Genomic DNA, 14,151 nt, shown 5'->3' on the forward strand with positions numbered 1-14,151 from the left:
TTCCTAATGAACGAATGAAGTGATATCTTGATGTCAATATGCTTGATCCTTGAATGAAATGCTGAATTCTTAGCCAAGTGTATTGCACTCTAATCCTGTACATCTTGCAATCTACTTGCTTCTTACCCAACTCTTTCATGAAACCTTGCATCCACACCATTTCCTTGCATGCTTCTGTAGCTACAATATATTCTGTTTTTGTCGTACTGATAGATACTATCTTCTGTAACTGAGAGACCCAACTGACTGCAACACTACCTAGAGTAAAGACATAACCTGTAGTGCTTCTTCTGCTGTCGATATCTCCTGCCAAATCTGAATCCACATAGCCTTGTAGCTTGATTTTCGATCCACCATAGCACAGCCCTACATCCTTAGTACCTACCAGGTATCTAAGAATCCACTTCACAGCTTCCCAATGTTCCTTCCCGGGGTTATTCATGAACCTGCTAACAACTCCCACTGCTTGAGCAATGTCTGGCCTCGTGCTCACCATAGCATACATGAGACTCCCAATAGCTGACGCATATGGGACTTTAGCCATGTAGTCTCGTTCCTCCTGCGTCTTTGCACCTTGCTCCTTAGATAGCTTGAAGTGGTTGGCTAATGGAGTGCTAACCGGCTTAGCACCTCCCATATTGAATCGATCAAGTACCTTGGCTATGTACTCTGCCTGTGACAAAATCAGTTTCTTATTTTTCCTGTCACGCTTTATCCTCATGCCTAGGATTTGTTTTACAGCTCCTAAATCCTTCATGGCAAATTCTCCAGACAGTTGTCTTTTGAGATCTAAGATATCCTTTATGCTTGATCCGGCCACAAGTATATCATCAACGTACAGAAGAATGATGATATATGACGTATTAAACTTCTTCAAATAGCAACAGTGGCCAGCATGACATCTCTTATAACTGTTTCCCGACATGAAACTGTCAAACTTCTTGTACCACTGCCTCGAGGCCTACTTCAGGTCATGTAGACTCTTCTTTAGTCTGCACACCTTATTCTCATTTCCTGGTGTCACGTATCCTGTCGACTGATGTATATATATCTCTTCTTCAAGGTCCCCATGAAGAAAGGTTGTCTTAACATCTAGTTGCTTTAGATGTAAGTCCTTTGTAGCTACTATACTCAAAGCCATACAAATTGTAGACATTTTCATTACCAGTGAAAATATTTCAGTGAAATTAATACCTGTCTTTTGTTGAAACTCTTTCACAACCAGTCTAGCCTTGTACTGTTTCGAACCATCATGCTCCTCCTTCAATCTATAAACCCACTTGTTATGAAGAGCTTTCTTACCCATAGGTAGGGTGACTAGCTCCCATGTACGATTGGACTTAAGGGAGTCCATCTCCTCATCCATGACCTGCTCCCACTTAACCCGTGTATCTATCTTTAATGCCTCTTCAAAACATTCTAGTTCACCATTATCTGTCAGCAGTAGATAATGTAAGGAGGGTGAGTATCGGACCGTGGGTCTCCTCTCCCGAGTAGACCTCCTCACAACCGGTGTATGCGGCTCTGCCTCATAATGCTCCTGTGCATGATCATCCTGTGGCGCTGTAACACCCGTGTCCTGTAACTCTTCCATCTCTACGAATTCTTTCTCCTCGGCCTTATTTTCCTGCACACTGTCCTTATGCATCACTTTTTCATTGAAGACTACATCTTTGCTTCTAATGATTTTCTAGTTCTTTGTATCCCAAAATTGGTATCCAAACCTATAAACGTGCACTTCTTGGACTTCACATCTATTTTGTTTCTGTGCTTTGCATCAATGTGAATATATGAAGTGCAACCGAACACTTTGAGATGTGCAAGGTTCACTTCTTTCTCAGTCCACGTTTCTTCTGGTAGCCCACCATCCAATGGTGCTGAGGGACTTCTATTGATGAGATATGCGGCAGTATTCATAGCATCTGCCCAAAAGGTCTTGGGCAACCCTGCATGTAACCTCATGCTCCTAGCGCGCTCAAGGATGGTCCTGTTAATGCGCTCAGCCACACCATTCTGTTGTGGTGTCCCTGGAATCGTTTTCTGATGTTTGATTCCATTTGCTGCACAATACTCCTCAAATCTCTTATCACAGTACTCTCCCCCATTATCAGATCTGAGACACTTTACTGTTTTACCTGTCTCATTTTCTACCATAACTTTCCACTTCTTAAATACATCAAATACATCAGATTTATGTTTTAGGAAATAAATCCATAATTTTCTACTAGCATCATCAATAAAGGAAACAAAATAACGTGAATCACCAAGAAATGATACCTATGTCGGTCCCCACACATCAGTGTAAATAAGCTCCAACAGATGTGTCTTTAGAGTGCGTCCTATCTTCTTGAAGCTTACTCTCTTCTGCTTGCCATACACGCAGTTATCGCAAAATTCCAAGTCAATAGACTTCAGCCCTGGTAGCTTTCCTTTTGACAATAATACTTTTATCCCTTTCTCACTCATATGTCCCAACCTCTGATGCCATAACTGCCCATTCACTCCAGCTGATGTGACTGAGAGTGAACAATATGATCCTGAAGTCACGTATAAAGTACCTTCCTTTTTGCCTCGAGATATTTGTGATCTTTCAGGAATCACTAGTGAATGTCGTCACATAATCGGTATCGGCCAATTGCCCTACTGAGATCAAGTTACGTTTCAAACTCGGTACATGTCTGACATCCTTCAATTTCAAAGATGTTTCATCTTTCTAATTTACATGAACGTTCCCCTTTCTAACAATACTGCACGGCTCGTCATCACCCAGGTAGAATCTCCCGAAGTCACCTAATACAAAATTATACAGAACTTCCTTACATGAAGTGGCATGAAACGAAGCACCCGAGTTTATAACCCAAGATTCTTTCTCGCATCAAGAAATAAGATCAACGCCTATGTGTCACTCTCCTCAGATAGATTCACTGAATCCTTCTCGCCTTGAGAGCTTTCTTCTTGTTTCTTGAGCATCCTACAATCACATTTCATGTGCCCTTTCTTGCCGCATTGCCAATACCCGTCTTTGTCTTTCAGTCCCTTGGAATTCTTCATTGACTTAATAATGATGAAATATCACTACCAAAAAAATGAGCAAAGGCTACAGATTATGAGAGTCTTTTGCTATGGATATAAACCGCAGCTATATTTATATGGATTTAATCCATAGCTATAAGCTTATTCAATCTGTAGCTAAAAGCTACAATCTCACCATCGTAAGGGGACCTATGGGGCCCATCGCAATGCATGTGTTTTATCTAAGCCATCTATCCATTTTGAAAGCTCATTTTAGGGCATGAGCACAAAAAGTGAGGCAGATAGAAGTCTTAAGTGGACCACATGGTAGGAAACAGTGGAGATTAAGTTCCCACCGTTATATGTGGTGTGGTCAACTTGGGCCTTCGACTTGCCTTATTTTTGGGATCATGCCCTAAAAGTATATTTTAAAATGAATGGATGGTGTGGATGAACCACATACATCATGGTAGGCCCCACGGAGCTTCCAACAGGACCGTCCGTCTTAATTCCTTGGTTATTACTAAATCGGCACCCAAAAAATTAGCTCCTGCGCCCCAAAAAGAGCTCCCACGCCAGGTAAGAAAACCCTTGCTCTTCTTTTCTTTCCTGCACATGGAAGCAAGAACGGAAGCCCTAGCCCACCTGCCTCGTGAGATCATCGACCCCACGAACCAGCACCTCAAGCGTGCAATGGATCTCTCCATAAGGCATAAATTTCTCCCTGAAGATCTACAGGTCCTCTTTCTCTATACATATTTTTGTTCATCAATTCAATCGATTTTTTCTTTTTTATATTTTGTGTATTACCGTAGGTTATAAAATGAGTTGCAAATGATTAAATCTGTATAGTTTACATCATTCATTTCTTTAAAAAAATTTGGTTATGTTATTCTTTGGCACCTTTTCGTGCTTGATAAAATGCCAAATGGCCCAAACTTGCTGTATTGTGGAGAACCCTGCTGTATTCCCCTAGCTAGGTTTTTTTGTACATGGCATAAAACAAAAGCTCTATTGCTATAACTTTTCTAATAGAAACTTCACAATGTACTGTATATGTATATCAGATTTCATGTGTACATCTTTATTTATGTATGCATTAGGATCTGCTGCAGCCATCTCTCTCTATTGTGCATAACTTCTTCTTACAGTGGCGGTTTGCCCAGACGAAAAGGGGATTGCTGACAGAAGCCATGAGTTCCCTCTTAGATGTTGTTTAAGCATTCCGCTATTAAAGCCCAGGGCAGATGCCGCCACCCATACTTATTGTTTAGATGTTCTCCCAGTTGATCTTCTTGATGAAGCTTCTATTCCAGTGAATTTAACATGCCCCTATGGCAGTTCCCAACAGGGCCAGGGTTTCTATGGAATCTCAGGGGTGCTTGAGAAAGGCGATATCAGTCCAGAGAGTCCATTGCAGCTAACTTTCTTAAGTTTCTTGGAAGTTCCGTATCCATCTGAAAGTCAGCCATGCTCGGATGTCCACTAGAATTGCAGTAATCACATCAATTTGAAGATAGAAAGTGCTGACAAATGTCAATTGTGTTGTGTGGGTGTAGAGATGCAGGATGGATGTTTAGAAACTCCTAAAATCAATGATGAAACTGTTAGTAACCCAATGAGAAGCGAGGCGCTGCTAAACAGTGCTTTGTCAATTAAGAGCAGTCTACAATTGGGTGGGAAAATGATGCAATTTTTAATGGATCACAGTGCAACATTACTAAGGTGCACTTCTAGAGACAAATGTAATAACAAGAGGGGGTATGATACAACTAATAACAAATGGCGGAGATACAAGCGGTCTGCTTCATTCAATTCAAGGAGAAGAGTTCTCTTCTCTTCCATCTTGAACTGATCCTACCTTCATTTGTGTCACTATCAAGCATGGGAACAATGGTGCTGATATATCTGACATTGAGAGTCAAGCAAATCAGTGATGGGCTTGTTCATGTCTAGACAAGTTCTATGGATGTTTCCACTACTAGAATTTTCTATTTTTTGGGGTTCTTTTCCTTGTTCATTGTTTATGGCTGTTGATTGTTAGGAGTTTCTCATTGTTGGATGGAGCTTTGTTGTATGTGGTGTCTAGACACTTACAGAGGCGTGGTTTGAACTTTTACATACAGAAAATGAGAAATTATGTTTTTGTTGTAAAAAAAAAAGTATGCATTGGGATCTTAGCCATTTCGCAGTCTTTAGATCTAATTGCTTTTCTTTGATTTTCTTCACTCGATATCTCATTTATGTAGAGACATTCTCATTTCTAGCCATGATTTCCTTCAAGATTCTTTTCCATCTCATCTCTTTAGTTACTCAGCTTCAGTGCCACTTGAAATCAGATCAGTCATACTACAATGCTGATGATTGTATATTTGATGTTTCGTATCTGTCATGCGTCATACATACATTCTCATTTCTAGCCATGATTTCTTCAAGATTCTTTTCTTTCTCATCTCTTTAGTTACTCAGCATCAGATGCATTTGAAATTAGATCAGTCCTGAATTTTCTCTAAGTTCATTTGTTACTACAATGCTGGTGATGGTATATTTGATGTTTCATATCTTTCATGCGTGATCCGTTGATTCAGTCTGCATTTTTCTTAACCTTGTTTTCATTAGTAGCTTTGGTAGAGATGAAGTTTTTGGATATTGGTCCTCCCTAACAAATGACAGATTCGGTTCTCGAATTGCAAGCATAACTGCTGAAAAAACAAAGGCAACAGAAGCTTTTTTTATGCATTCCTTTTACTCCGTGGATGCTGAATAGAGAAAGTTAAGGACTGAACCACTCCAACCATCTTGCACGCCATTTAGCCATGGGCCAAAAAAACACAGGCCTATCCATGACTCAGGCAGGTCACACAAGTAGGAATAGTTAAGAGGGGATTCCCACCCTTGATTTTAATAGAGGGCCCACCATGTTGTGTTTGCCATCCCATCTATGGATATGAAACACCTACCCCAGATGATGGCATAGAAAAAAAAAAAGCAGGCCAATTTGAAACTTGGATGGACCTCGGCACAAATTAGTGGTAGGCCCCCACTCTATATACATACATGTGTTTCACCATACCTACACCTTTTACACCATGGGATTGAATTTCTTCTTATGTTTATATTACCATAACAAAACTTATTGGATCCCAAACATCACAAGAAATTATTTTCACAATAAAAATATCATGGAATCCATGTCTTGCATCCAAAAACCACAATATCTCCTTATGTTAGTGCAGTTCCGGTGCACCTTATTTTCTTTTGAAGCACAAAGGAGATGGGAGATGTTACGTATCTACTGTAAGTTTCTCCTTCCACTACCCACGCAACTGGTAAGAACAGATGCTATACTTGATCTTAGCTAAAAGGCCTATAAAAGTAATTCTCCACTCATAAAAGAAATTAATGACCAAAAGAGAGCCAGAAATGTAATTCTAATGCAATAGCTAATTACGTAAGTTGTTGAATGCAGATGTACATGGAGAATTGGGTAAACTTACCTGGGCACCAGGAAGACAATTCATGGCAAGCTTTTGTGTTTGTACCGAAAGATAACTGGTATATTGAAAAGGTAAGTTACATGCCCTTAAAGTTCTCATTTTCGTACTTGGAAACTATTAGGTGATCTCAAGTGAATTGGAAACTAACATCTTTGTATCACAAGTTCAACTTGAAAACTAACATAATTGGATTTTGGTGTTGCCTTCATTGTAGAACCAAGGAAGTTAATTGCAATTTTGTCATTTTCACCGTGTCTAATGGATTTTTGCAATTCAATTAATTAGTGCATCCAAATGCAGCCCAAACGTAGCCAACATAAATTCATTAATTGGGTTCTTGTTTTCAATAGGTTTGCTAGTAATTTACTCAAGGGGCAGACAGTTGTAGTGATTGGAGCAGGTTATATTGGATGAAAGAATAAAATCTATTGTTTCTATGTTTATTTCCAATTTAGTTTATTCTTTGAAGTACTTAATGATTTGTTATTGATGGCCTTGATACATGAAATCTAGAAACTCCTGCATCAAAAACCAATGAGAACAGATGGATAAGAATGAAGTGCAGCCAGAAGGTCCTTCACAATGCTCCAAAGATAATGGCCACATCAAAAGAACAGGTGGTCTTCATCAATTTAACTTCTATGATTCTCTTTTACTCAGAACTAGTCTTTTTTTTTTTCTTTTTCTTTTTTACTTTTTGAAAAATTCCCGCAATTTTTTCATCTTGGTTTTTTTCTTTTAAGCTATAGATGCCTTTTTCTCATCTTTGTGGTGACTAGTCAATGGTAAAAAAAAATTGAAAATCTGGTCAAAGACTCCATGCACAGAAGCTATTTCTTGAGGGGATTGGATTTTTTCCTTGGAGGTTCATCAAGCTTAAGGTACAGAGCTTTGTAATTTGGACTGGCTTCTTGTGAAAAGTTTAAGGTCTTTTGTGACAATCAATTAATAGGCGTTAAGCCTTCCCTCATAGTTAATCTGTCTTTCCATTCAGGTGATGCTCTAATCAGATTAGATCAGCCTTTCTATTTGAAATATTAAAATGACATTTCGGAGCATTTTCACCACAAACTGGAAACCCCTTAAATCATGGGTATGTCATTAAGCAAATTATACAAGAAATAGACTGAGTGAAAGATACCTCGTTTCAACACTTGAGGTCTTGGTATCGACCAGTGGGGGTGGCTAACACTGAAGTGTCAACTGACAGTGGGGTGTACTAAGAAGCTAACAAATAAATTAAAAAAAATAAGAAATAAAAGGATAAAAATATATATTAACAACTTATTAATGTTTTCCTATCTTAAAAGAAGTGTTTTTAACTTGTCTTTAAAGGAATAACCATGCATTTGAGATCATCATCATCTAATGCTCAGTCTTGTAAAGGAATAACCATGCATTTGAGATCACTATGTTACTCATTATCTTATGCTCAGTCTTTTAGTGAGCTATTGATCCTTCTCGAACAATCAACAAGCCCATCGCCATTCTACAACTGATCATTACCACTATCATCCTTGTTATTGTACCATGAATCCAGAATCTGTAGCATTGAATTGTCTTCATCACTTCCATTGTTCTTCTCCCCCTACTCTTTGCCCTCTGCATCACCTATCTACTCTGTCCATTAGGCCAAGTCCACTCTTCTTGGGCTGCCTTGAAAATTCATAGTTACCAGATGATTGATGTGCTTTTTTTGTGCATAGTAGTGGAAGAAGAATGGGTTGGACCTAATGGATGGTCCAAGTAGGTGATGTGCTTATGAGGCCAAATGCAACTGTGTGTATGGGAAGGTTTCTATACACTTCGCCTACTAAATCATCTCTTTAGGAAAATTGTTGGTATTGTACCGTCATTCACAAAATTGATCATTGTTGGTTCTTTTCTTCTTCTTCTTCTTCTTCTTCTTCTTTTTCCCAAACAGCAACCCGTGGTCTATTCTCACTAGGGAAAAAAACATCTATGTAACAATGATACTCCATAAACTTTGAAGTTGATGTTTTCTTAATAATCGGGAAAAAACATCAGCATTGCATTGTTTGACATCTAGGTCTTGTAATCATTTCATCAATGAATCAAAAGGTCATTATTGTTTTATGTCCAAAAATGTGTGGGCTTTCTCATTCCTACTGTTCCCTGTGGTGTGGCCTAATTGAGTTTTATATCAACCTGAGTTTTGGGATTATGTCCAAAAATGATATGATGCAACTGATGGATGTAGTGGATGTCTAATACATGTCATGGTTGGCTCCACAGACCTTTTTGTTGTAGATGCGAGTCACTCAAGCAAATCTCTGTAGCATTGCTCAATTTCATTTTCCATTTAAAACATGTTATAAGTTTCACTTTTAAATTTGTTGCTTGCAGCTGAGCATCATTGTTCTACTGACAAGAACCCCAGAAGTCCATTTAATTTCTCAAGAGAACATCATGGACAGTATAGCTCCTGACAAGAACAGAGACTAGCATGGTTGGAGAGATGTGCTTACAACCTCAAGGACAAAATGTTGATGGTTGAGACTTGGCTGGAAAAAATGCGCCATAAATACATATTGTTAAAGACATATCTGTACAGCCTACAAATGTTGTAGTATTTGTTTATTCATTTGGGTGTTTTTCCTTGTTTTGAATGATGGAATAGGATCCCAAGGAATGGCCTGTTAGAGCCATCGCCTTCGTATGGGCGTGGGAGGGAGAGATTAGGAGGCCGGCATATTAGCCTAATACATGGAGATTATCTCAATGATGTTGTCGTTACAGGTAATCCAACTTATCTATTTGTTCTTATTTGTTTTGGAAATTAATATATACAATCTACATTGGTTGATTTTCATACACCCTTTTAAAAATATTTTGGGAATTGAAATAGTTCGTTGTAATATGGTTGTTTTATATGCAAATCAATCAGGTGGTGTGGACATTGGTTCCATTTCTTTACAGGCCTGAGCATATTATGAAGAAGTCAACATCTTTTAATATTCATATATTTCTTTTGTTAATGATTTAAATAATCCCTTCCCTTCTCTAATACAATGTTACAATTGGGTTGCTTTATTTATTCTACCAATCTGCCCGAAAATGGGCCGGCTGGCCCTGGCTCAGGCTTGTGCTGGAGCTGGGTGAGTGGGCCTACACCATCGAACCCATCTGACAAATGAAAGATGGCACCTTTTGTTGGTGCTGTACAACAGGCCAAGACCTACACCAGGCCTGGCCCATTGACAACCCTAGGTACCAATGCCATGTAAGTGCACCCCTATATATATATGTGTATGTATCTTTCAATGTACATATATATGTATGGACACACACCTGCACATGCACACAGACATATATGTTGAGGTGCGCATGAAACAGACACACACATAGCCAGGCATATATGTTGAGGTGAGCATGAGGCAGACACACACACAGACAGGCATATATGTTGAGGTGTGCATGAAACAGATACACGTGTGTGTGTGTGTGTGTTTGTTTGTTTACATACGCATGTATATACATGTATGTATGTATACACATACAGATATATATGCAGCTAGATTATGCTGGATGCAAATTCAGGTATGAACATCATTTTCGAACTTTTATGTAGCATTTGAAAGGCTTTGAGATTCTGATATTTGCCTTGTTAAGACCTTAATCAGCTTTCAGATGACGAACACTATCCAGAAAAGGTTTAAGGTCTCTTCAACCCAACTCTTGTATCAATCCTGCCCCTATCAAGCATTAACCCTGTTCATCACCGGTCCTTTTCTTGATGGGCTTTTGACAAATCAAAATGTTTTTGCTTTCAAATATACACCTCTAGTGCTGGTAAGTATTGAAAGAATGTTCTATTGTTATTTATCTTCCCTCAAGTTCTTTGTTTGAAATTTCTCATAGCCATATTATTTTTATTGCAGGTTTTCATTGTGCTCTCTTGCTTGATCTCTGTTTCTGTCAACTTCAGTACATTTCTTGTAATTGGAAAGACATCACCTGTCACCTATCAAGTCCTGGGGCATCTGAAAACATGCCTGGTTTTGGCTTTTGGATATGTTTTACTTCACGATCCATTTAGCTTGCGAAACATTTTCGGCATCCTTGTTGCCTTAGTTGGAATGATCCTTTATTCGTACATCTGCTCTCTTGAGAACCAGCAAAAGGCTAGTGAAGCATCTATGCCATTGTCCCAGGTACAACCTGCTCCCGTTTTTGTCTCAAATATGGCACTTATTTAACAGTTCTTGTGATAATCATTTCATCAGCAACAACTGAAATAGCCAATCGACAATCTATTTGTAGGTCATGGTGTAAGGTGCCAATGAGAAAGGTATCCAATGAGAAAGGTTTGGTCTCAAATATGGCACTTATATTTCATTGCTTTGAACAATAATTATAGCTTCCTTGAGACTTGTGGTTAAATAAATGGCAGAGTCGCAATCTAATGTGGTTGTATAGAATCAAGATGAATAATTTATTATTTTCTAAGGTCGATTATAATCTTTATATGCCATTCTACGTGTTCATAAGTGACTCCAACATCCAGGAAGAGATGACAAAAATATTAGCTTGATCTAAAACTTCTTGCTTCAGGAGGTTTTTAATGGCATGCATCTTTATCCCCCATTGTTTCTCATGGTGTAGCTCACCTGAACTTTGGATATGCCTCATGTTTAGGCCCATGTCTTAAAATAAGCTGGCGAAATGGATCCACGGACTGGATGTAAGGCATACATAATAGTGGAACCCACAAACTTGTGTCGCAGGCCACACCTGGAATCGATCCACGTCCATCTAAAATAGGCCGTAAGGCAGGACCGGAATCCTCCACAAACTTATACGAAAGAGGGTAAAACAACCGGGTTCTGTGGCCCACCCTGTTCTTGCTATGACATCCACTTCGTCCATCAGGTGAGCCTTCTCATTTTCATAATACAATTCCAAAATCAATCCTTTAAAATCTCAGGTGGGCCACACAAAGGGTCAACAATGTAAAATCACTAATTCATTCTTTTAATTTCGCATGGTGTGGATTACTTGAGTTCTGAATCAGGCTAATTTTTGTAATGTCTGTTCATCCTGGTGAAGGTTGCTTGATAAGGATGCGATGGAATAAACACGCCACGGTACAGTCCACACACAACCTACATTTGGTTCCACTCTCTATCAAGTCTGAATCAATGGTCTTAAACATGGCCCATAAGCTCAGTATTCTACTTAAATTCCTTTTATTTTTGTTATTAGTGGGTAGAATAAGATATCCACATGGACATTATAAAATGTAAGTGAAATTATTTTTTAATTAACGATCCAGGATTATCTGATTCTTTTCTAAATTCTAATTATCAAATGGTGAATATTTTGAAGCAACGCATGTGTATGTTTCAAGGATTGACTCCTACAGTAACAAGTAGGGGGTTGACCTGTCTCGAAAATATTATTTTATTTATTTCTCTATTAATTTATTTATCATGGTGTATGAAATTCTAGTAGTTTGCGAGCTACACAAAGGAGTACACGTGCCAAACTAATAAGTCCCTAGACAGCCGAGCTATGGTGCATAAGGTAGCTTATATGGGAAGTTGAATATATATATATATATATATATATATATATATATATATATATATATATATATATATATATATATATATATATATATAAGGATGGTTTACTGATTTGGTGAGAGTGAATAGCCCAAAAATGAGCTACGGATCCAGCACTACTTTTAAGCATGAACCTATTTTCTGAAGGATTTCTTTAGTGGTGGATTAGTTGAACCTCTAATTCAGTGATCTTACTCAAAGTATGGCAGTAAGGATCACATTTTCCTAAAAGTGGCTTGTCTTTATAGAGAACCAGGGATCTGGAGACTGCTGAGCTACTTGAGCACTTGCCAGCTTTGCAACAGCTCCTTTTTCGCCTGCTTGCTTGCCAGGTAAAAAGACCATGAGTCACTTGGCAGAGTTGCTTGGGCTTTTACATCTATGTTTAAATGCTGCTCGTTTTTTCTTTGCAAATAGTACATCTTGGTATTTTCACATGGGCACCTAAACTTGAAAGGAGATTAGCATCAATTAATACATTCTATGTGAGTGTTTATGTTGCTACTTGTATGCAGCCACAAGGAGTAGCTGTCTATAATTTTGTGATCCAATTAGCACTTACGATGGTGAGTTTGCCAATGGGTGATCTATTCTGCATGATGATTTTAGTTCAAGATCTATTCTGCATGATAATTTTAGTTTAAGTGTCTGAATGCTATCATACTTATTCCTAGTTTATGTGATCCTCTTTTCGGACAGGTTGCTGGGGAAAGCATTAATATTTATAATGATATAAGTGATGGTACTATTAATTTGGTTGACAAGGTAAGGTTATTGTTGCTTGCTCTTCGAGCTAAAATTTTTACTGTTGTTGAAGGCACATGATTATCTAGTTCTATGGCAATTCTTTGAGATGTAACAACATCACGCTATCAAAGCCCTTGAAATATACCGGAAAGCAGGGCAGCAGGTACTCACTCTCCATATCCAATCTATCCTTACGTGCTTGATCATTCACTACATATTGATTTAAGTTGGGAGGAATTTTTTGCCTATTCGGCATGTCTTAAGCTACTTCTGTGCTGTAGGCTAAAAGGTTGTCTGAGTTTTATGAAATATGTAAAAGCCTTAATCTTGGGTGTGGAGAAAAGTTCATCAAGATTAGTAGGTTTCAATTTTATAGTGATGCCTCTTAGAATAGCGTTCTTTCTTTCTTTTTATTCTGAAACACTTCTTACCAAGTCTTTGACGACACTTGTCATCGGCTTATCTCTGATTAATTCAAGGCATTGGGCCATTTACTTGTTAATAATGCAGCATCCGGCATCATTTCTCACAGCCATGGAGAAGTATGTGAAGGATGCTCCAAGAGCTTCATCAGTTCGCAAGGATCAGGTATGAAAGTACTCTTGGTTTAACCATCAGACATGTCCATTCATGATGTGGCCAGTCATCTACACTGCTGGTATTAGTAAATAACCTGCAAATCGGTATTGATTCCTACATTTGGTAGTGACCTAGGTAATTGAATAAATGAATGAATGATTATGTAGGTGGTAATTGAATGAATGATTATGCAGGTGGTAATTGAATGAATGAATGATTGTATATATTTTTAATGTAGGCAATAGCTACGGATATTAACTGTAGTTGATAATCTGACAACCGTAGCTATTATAAAAATCGGCATATTACCACGGATCCAACACTACATTTAGCTACCAATAATATCTATAGCTGTAGGTGCTTTTGGCTACAGATATGTTTGCTACGGATTAGATCCGTAGCTATTTTAAGCTAAGGCTACAGACTAAATCCGTAGCCATAGGATTGGTCCCGTGCTATTGATATAGTGCTACGGATTTAATCCGTAGTATTTGACCAATTTTCTATTGCCTCCTTTGTTCAGCGATCTTCCTCTTCCTTCAAGATTTAGAGCATTCCTTGAATCTCCTGAAACTCCTGATGCCTTTCTTCTAGATTCTTCGCTGAGAATTAGATTGACCATATCATCAAATTTCAACTTTGTCGACCCTGAAGAATTGCTCACAGCAATTACTAAACCATCCTATCTGTCTAGAAAACTGGATAAGATCAATAACGCCCTTACCTCA

The 14,151-nt window shown here is 38.4% G+C and overlaps 2 protein-coding genes across 5 annotated transcripts; both read left to right on the forward strand.

Moving 5' to 3' along the window:
- The first annotated feature begins 3,835 nt into the window (after window positions 1–3,835).
- LOC131223499 (uncharacterized) lies at window positions 3,836–9,446 on the forward strand. Of its 4 annotated transcripts, none has more exons than XR_009160504.1 (4): window positions 3,836–6,309; window positions 6,482–6,580; window positions 6,860–7,126; window positions 8,877–9,446. XR_009160504.1 is itself a non-coding variant. In XM_058218931.1 (4 exons), the coding sequence occupies exons 1-4, from the start codon at window positions 6,287–6,289 to the stop codon at window positions 8,973–8,975; spliced, it is 276 nt and encodes a 91-aa protein (XP_058074914.1). In that variant the 5' UTR covers window positions 3,984–6,286; the 3' UTR covers window positions 8,976–9,446. The 4 variants fall into 4 exon arrangements, 2 of the variants coding, with proteins under 2 accessions (XP_058074914.1, XP_058074913.1); XM_058218931.1 differs by lacking the exon at window positions 6,482–6,580 and having other exon boundaries at window positions 3,984–6,309; window positions 6,860–6,909; window positions 7,023–7,126; XM_058218930.1 differs by lacking the exons at window positions 3,836–6,309; window positions 6,482–6,580 and having other exon boundaries at window positions 6,621–6,909; window positions 7,023–7,126.
- A 540-nt stretch (window positions 9,447–9,986) lies between these two features.
- On the forward strand, window positions 9,987–10,729 carry LOC131223498 (UDP-xylose transporter 3-like). The gene is made up of 2 exons (XM_058218929.1): window positions 9,987–10,322; window positions 10,412–10,729. Exons 1-2 carry the CDS (start codon window positions 10,161–10,163, stop codon window positions 10,727–10,729), a joined length of 480 nt encoding a protein of 159 aa, XP_058074912.1. The 5' UTR covers window positions 9,987–10,160.
- The last annotated feature ends 3,422 nt before the right edge of the window (window positions 10,730–14,151 follow it).

This window comes from Magnolia sinica, chromosome 13 (assembly GCF_029962835.1).
Source record: "Magnolia sinica isolate HGM2019 chromosome 13, MsV1, whole genome shotgun sequence".
In the NCBI taxonomy this organism is placed as follows: domain Eukaryota; kingdom Viridiplantae; phylum Streptophyta; class Magnoliopsida; order Magnoliales; family Magnoliaceae; genus Magnolia; species Magnolia sinica.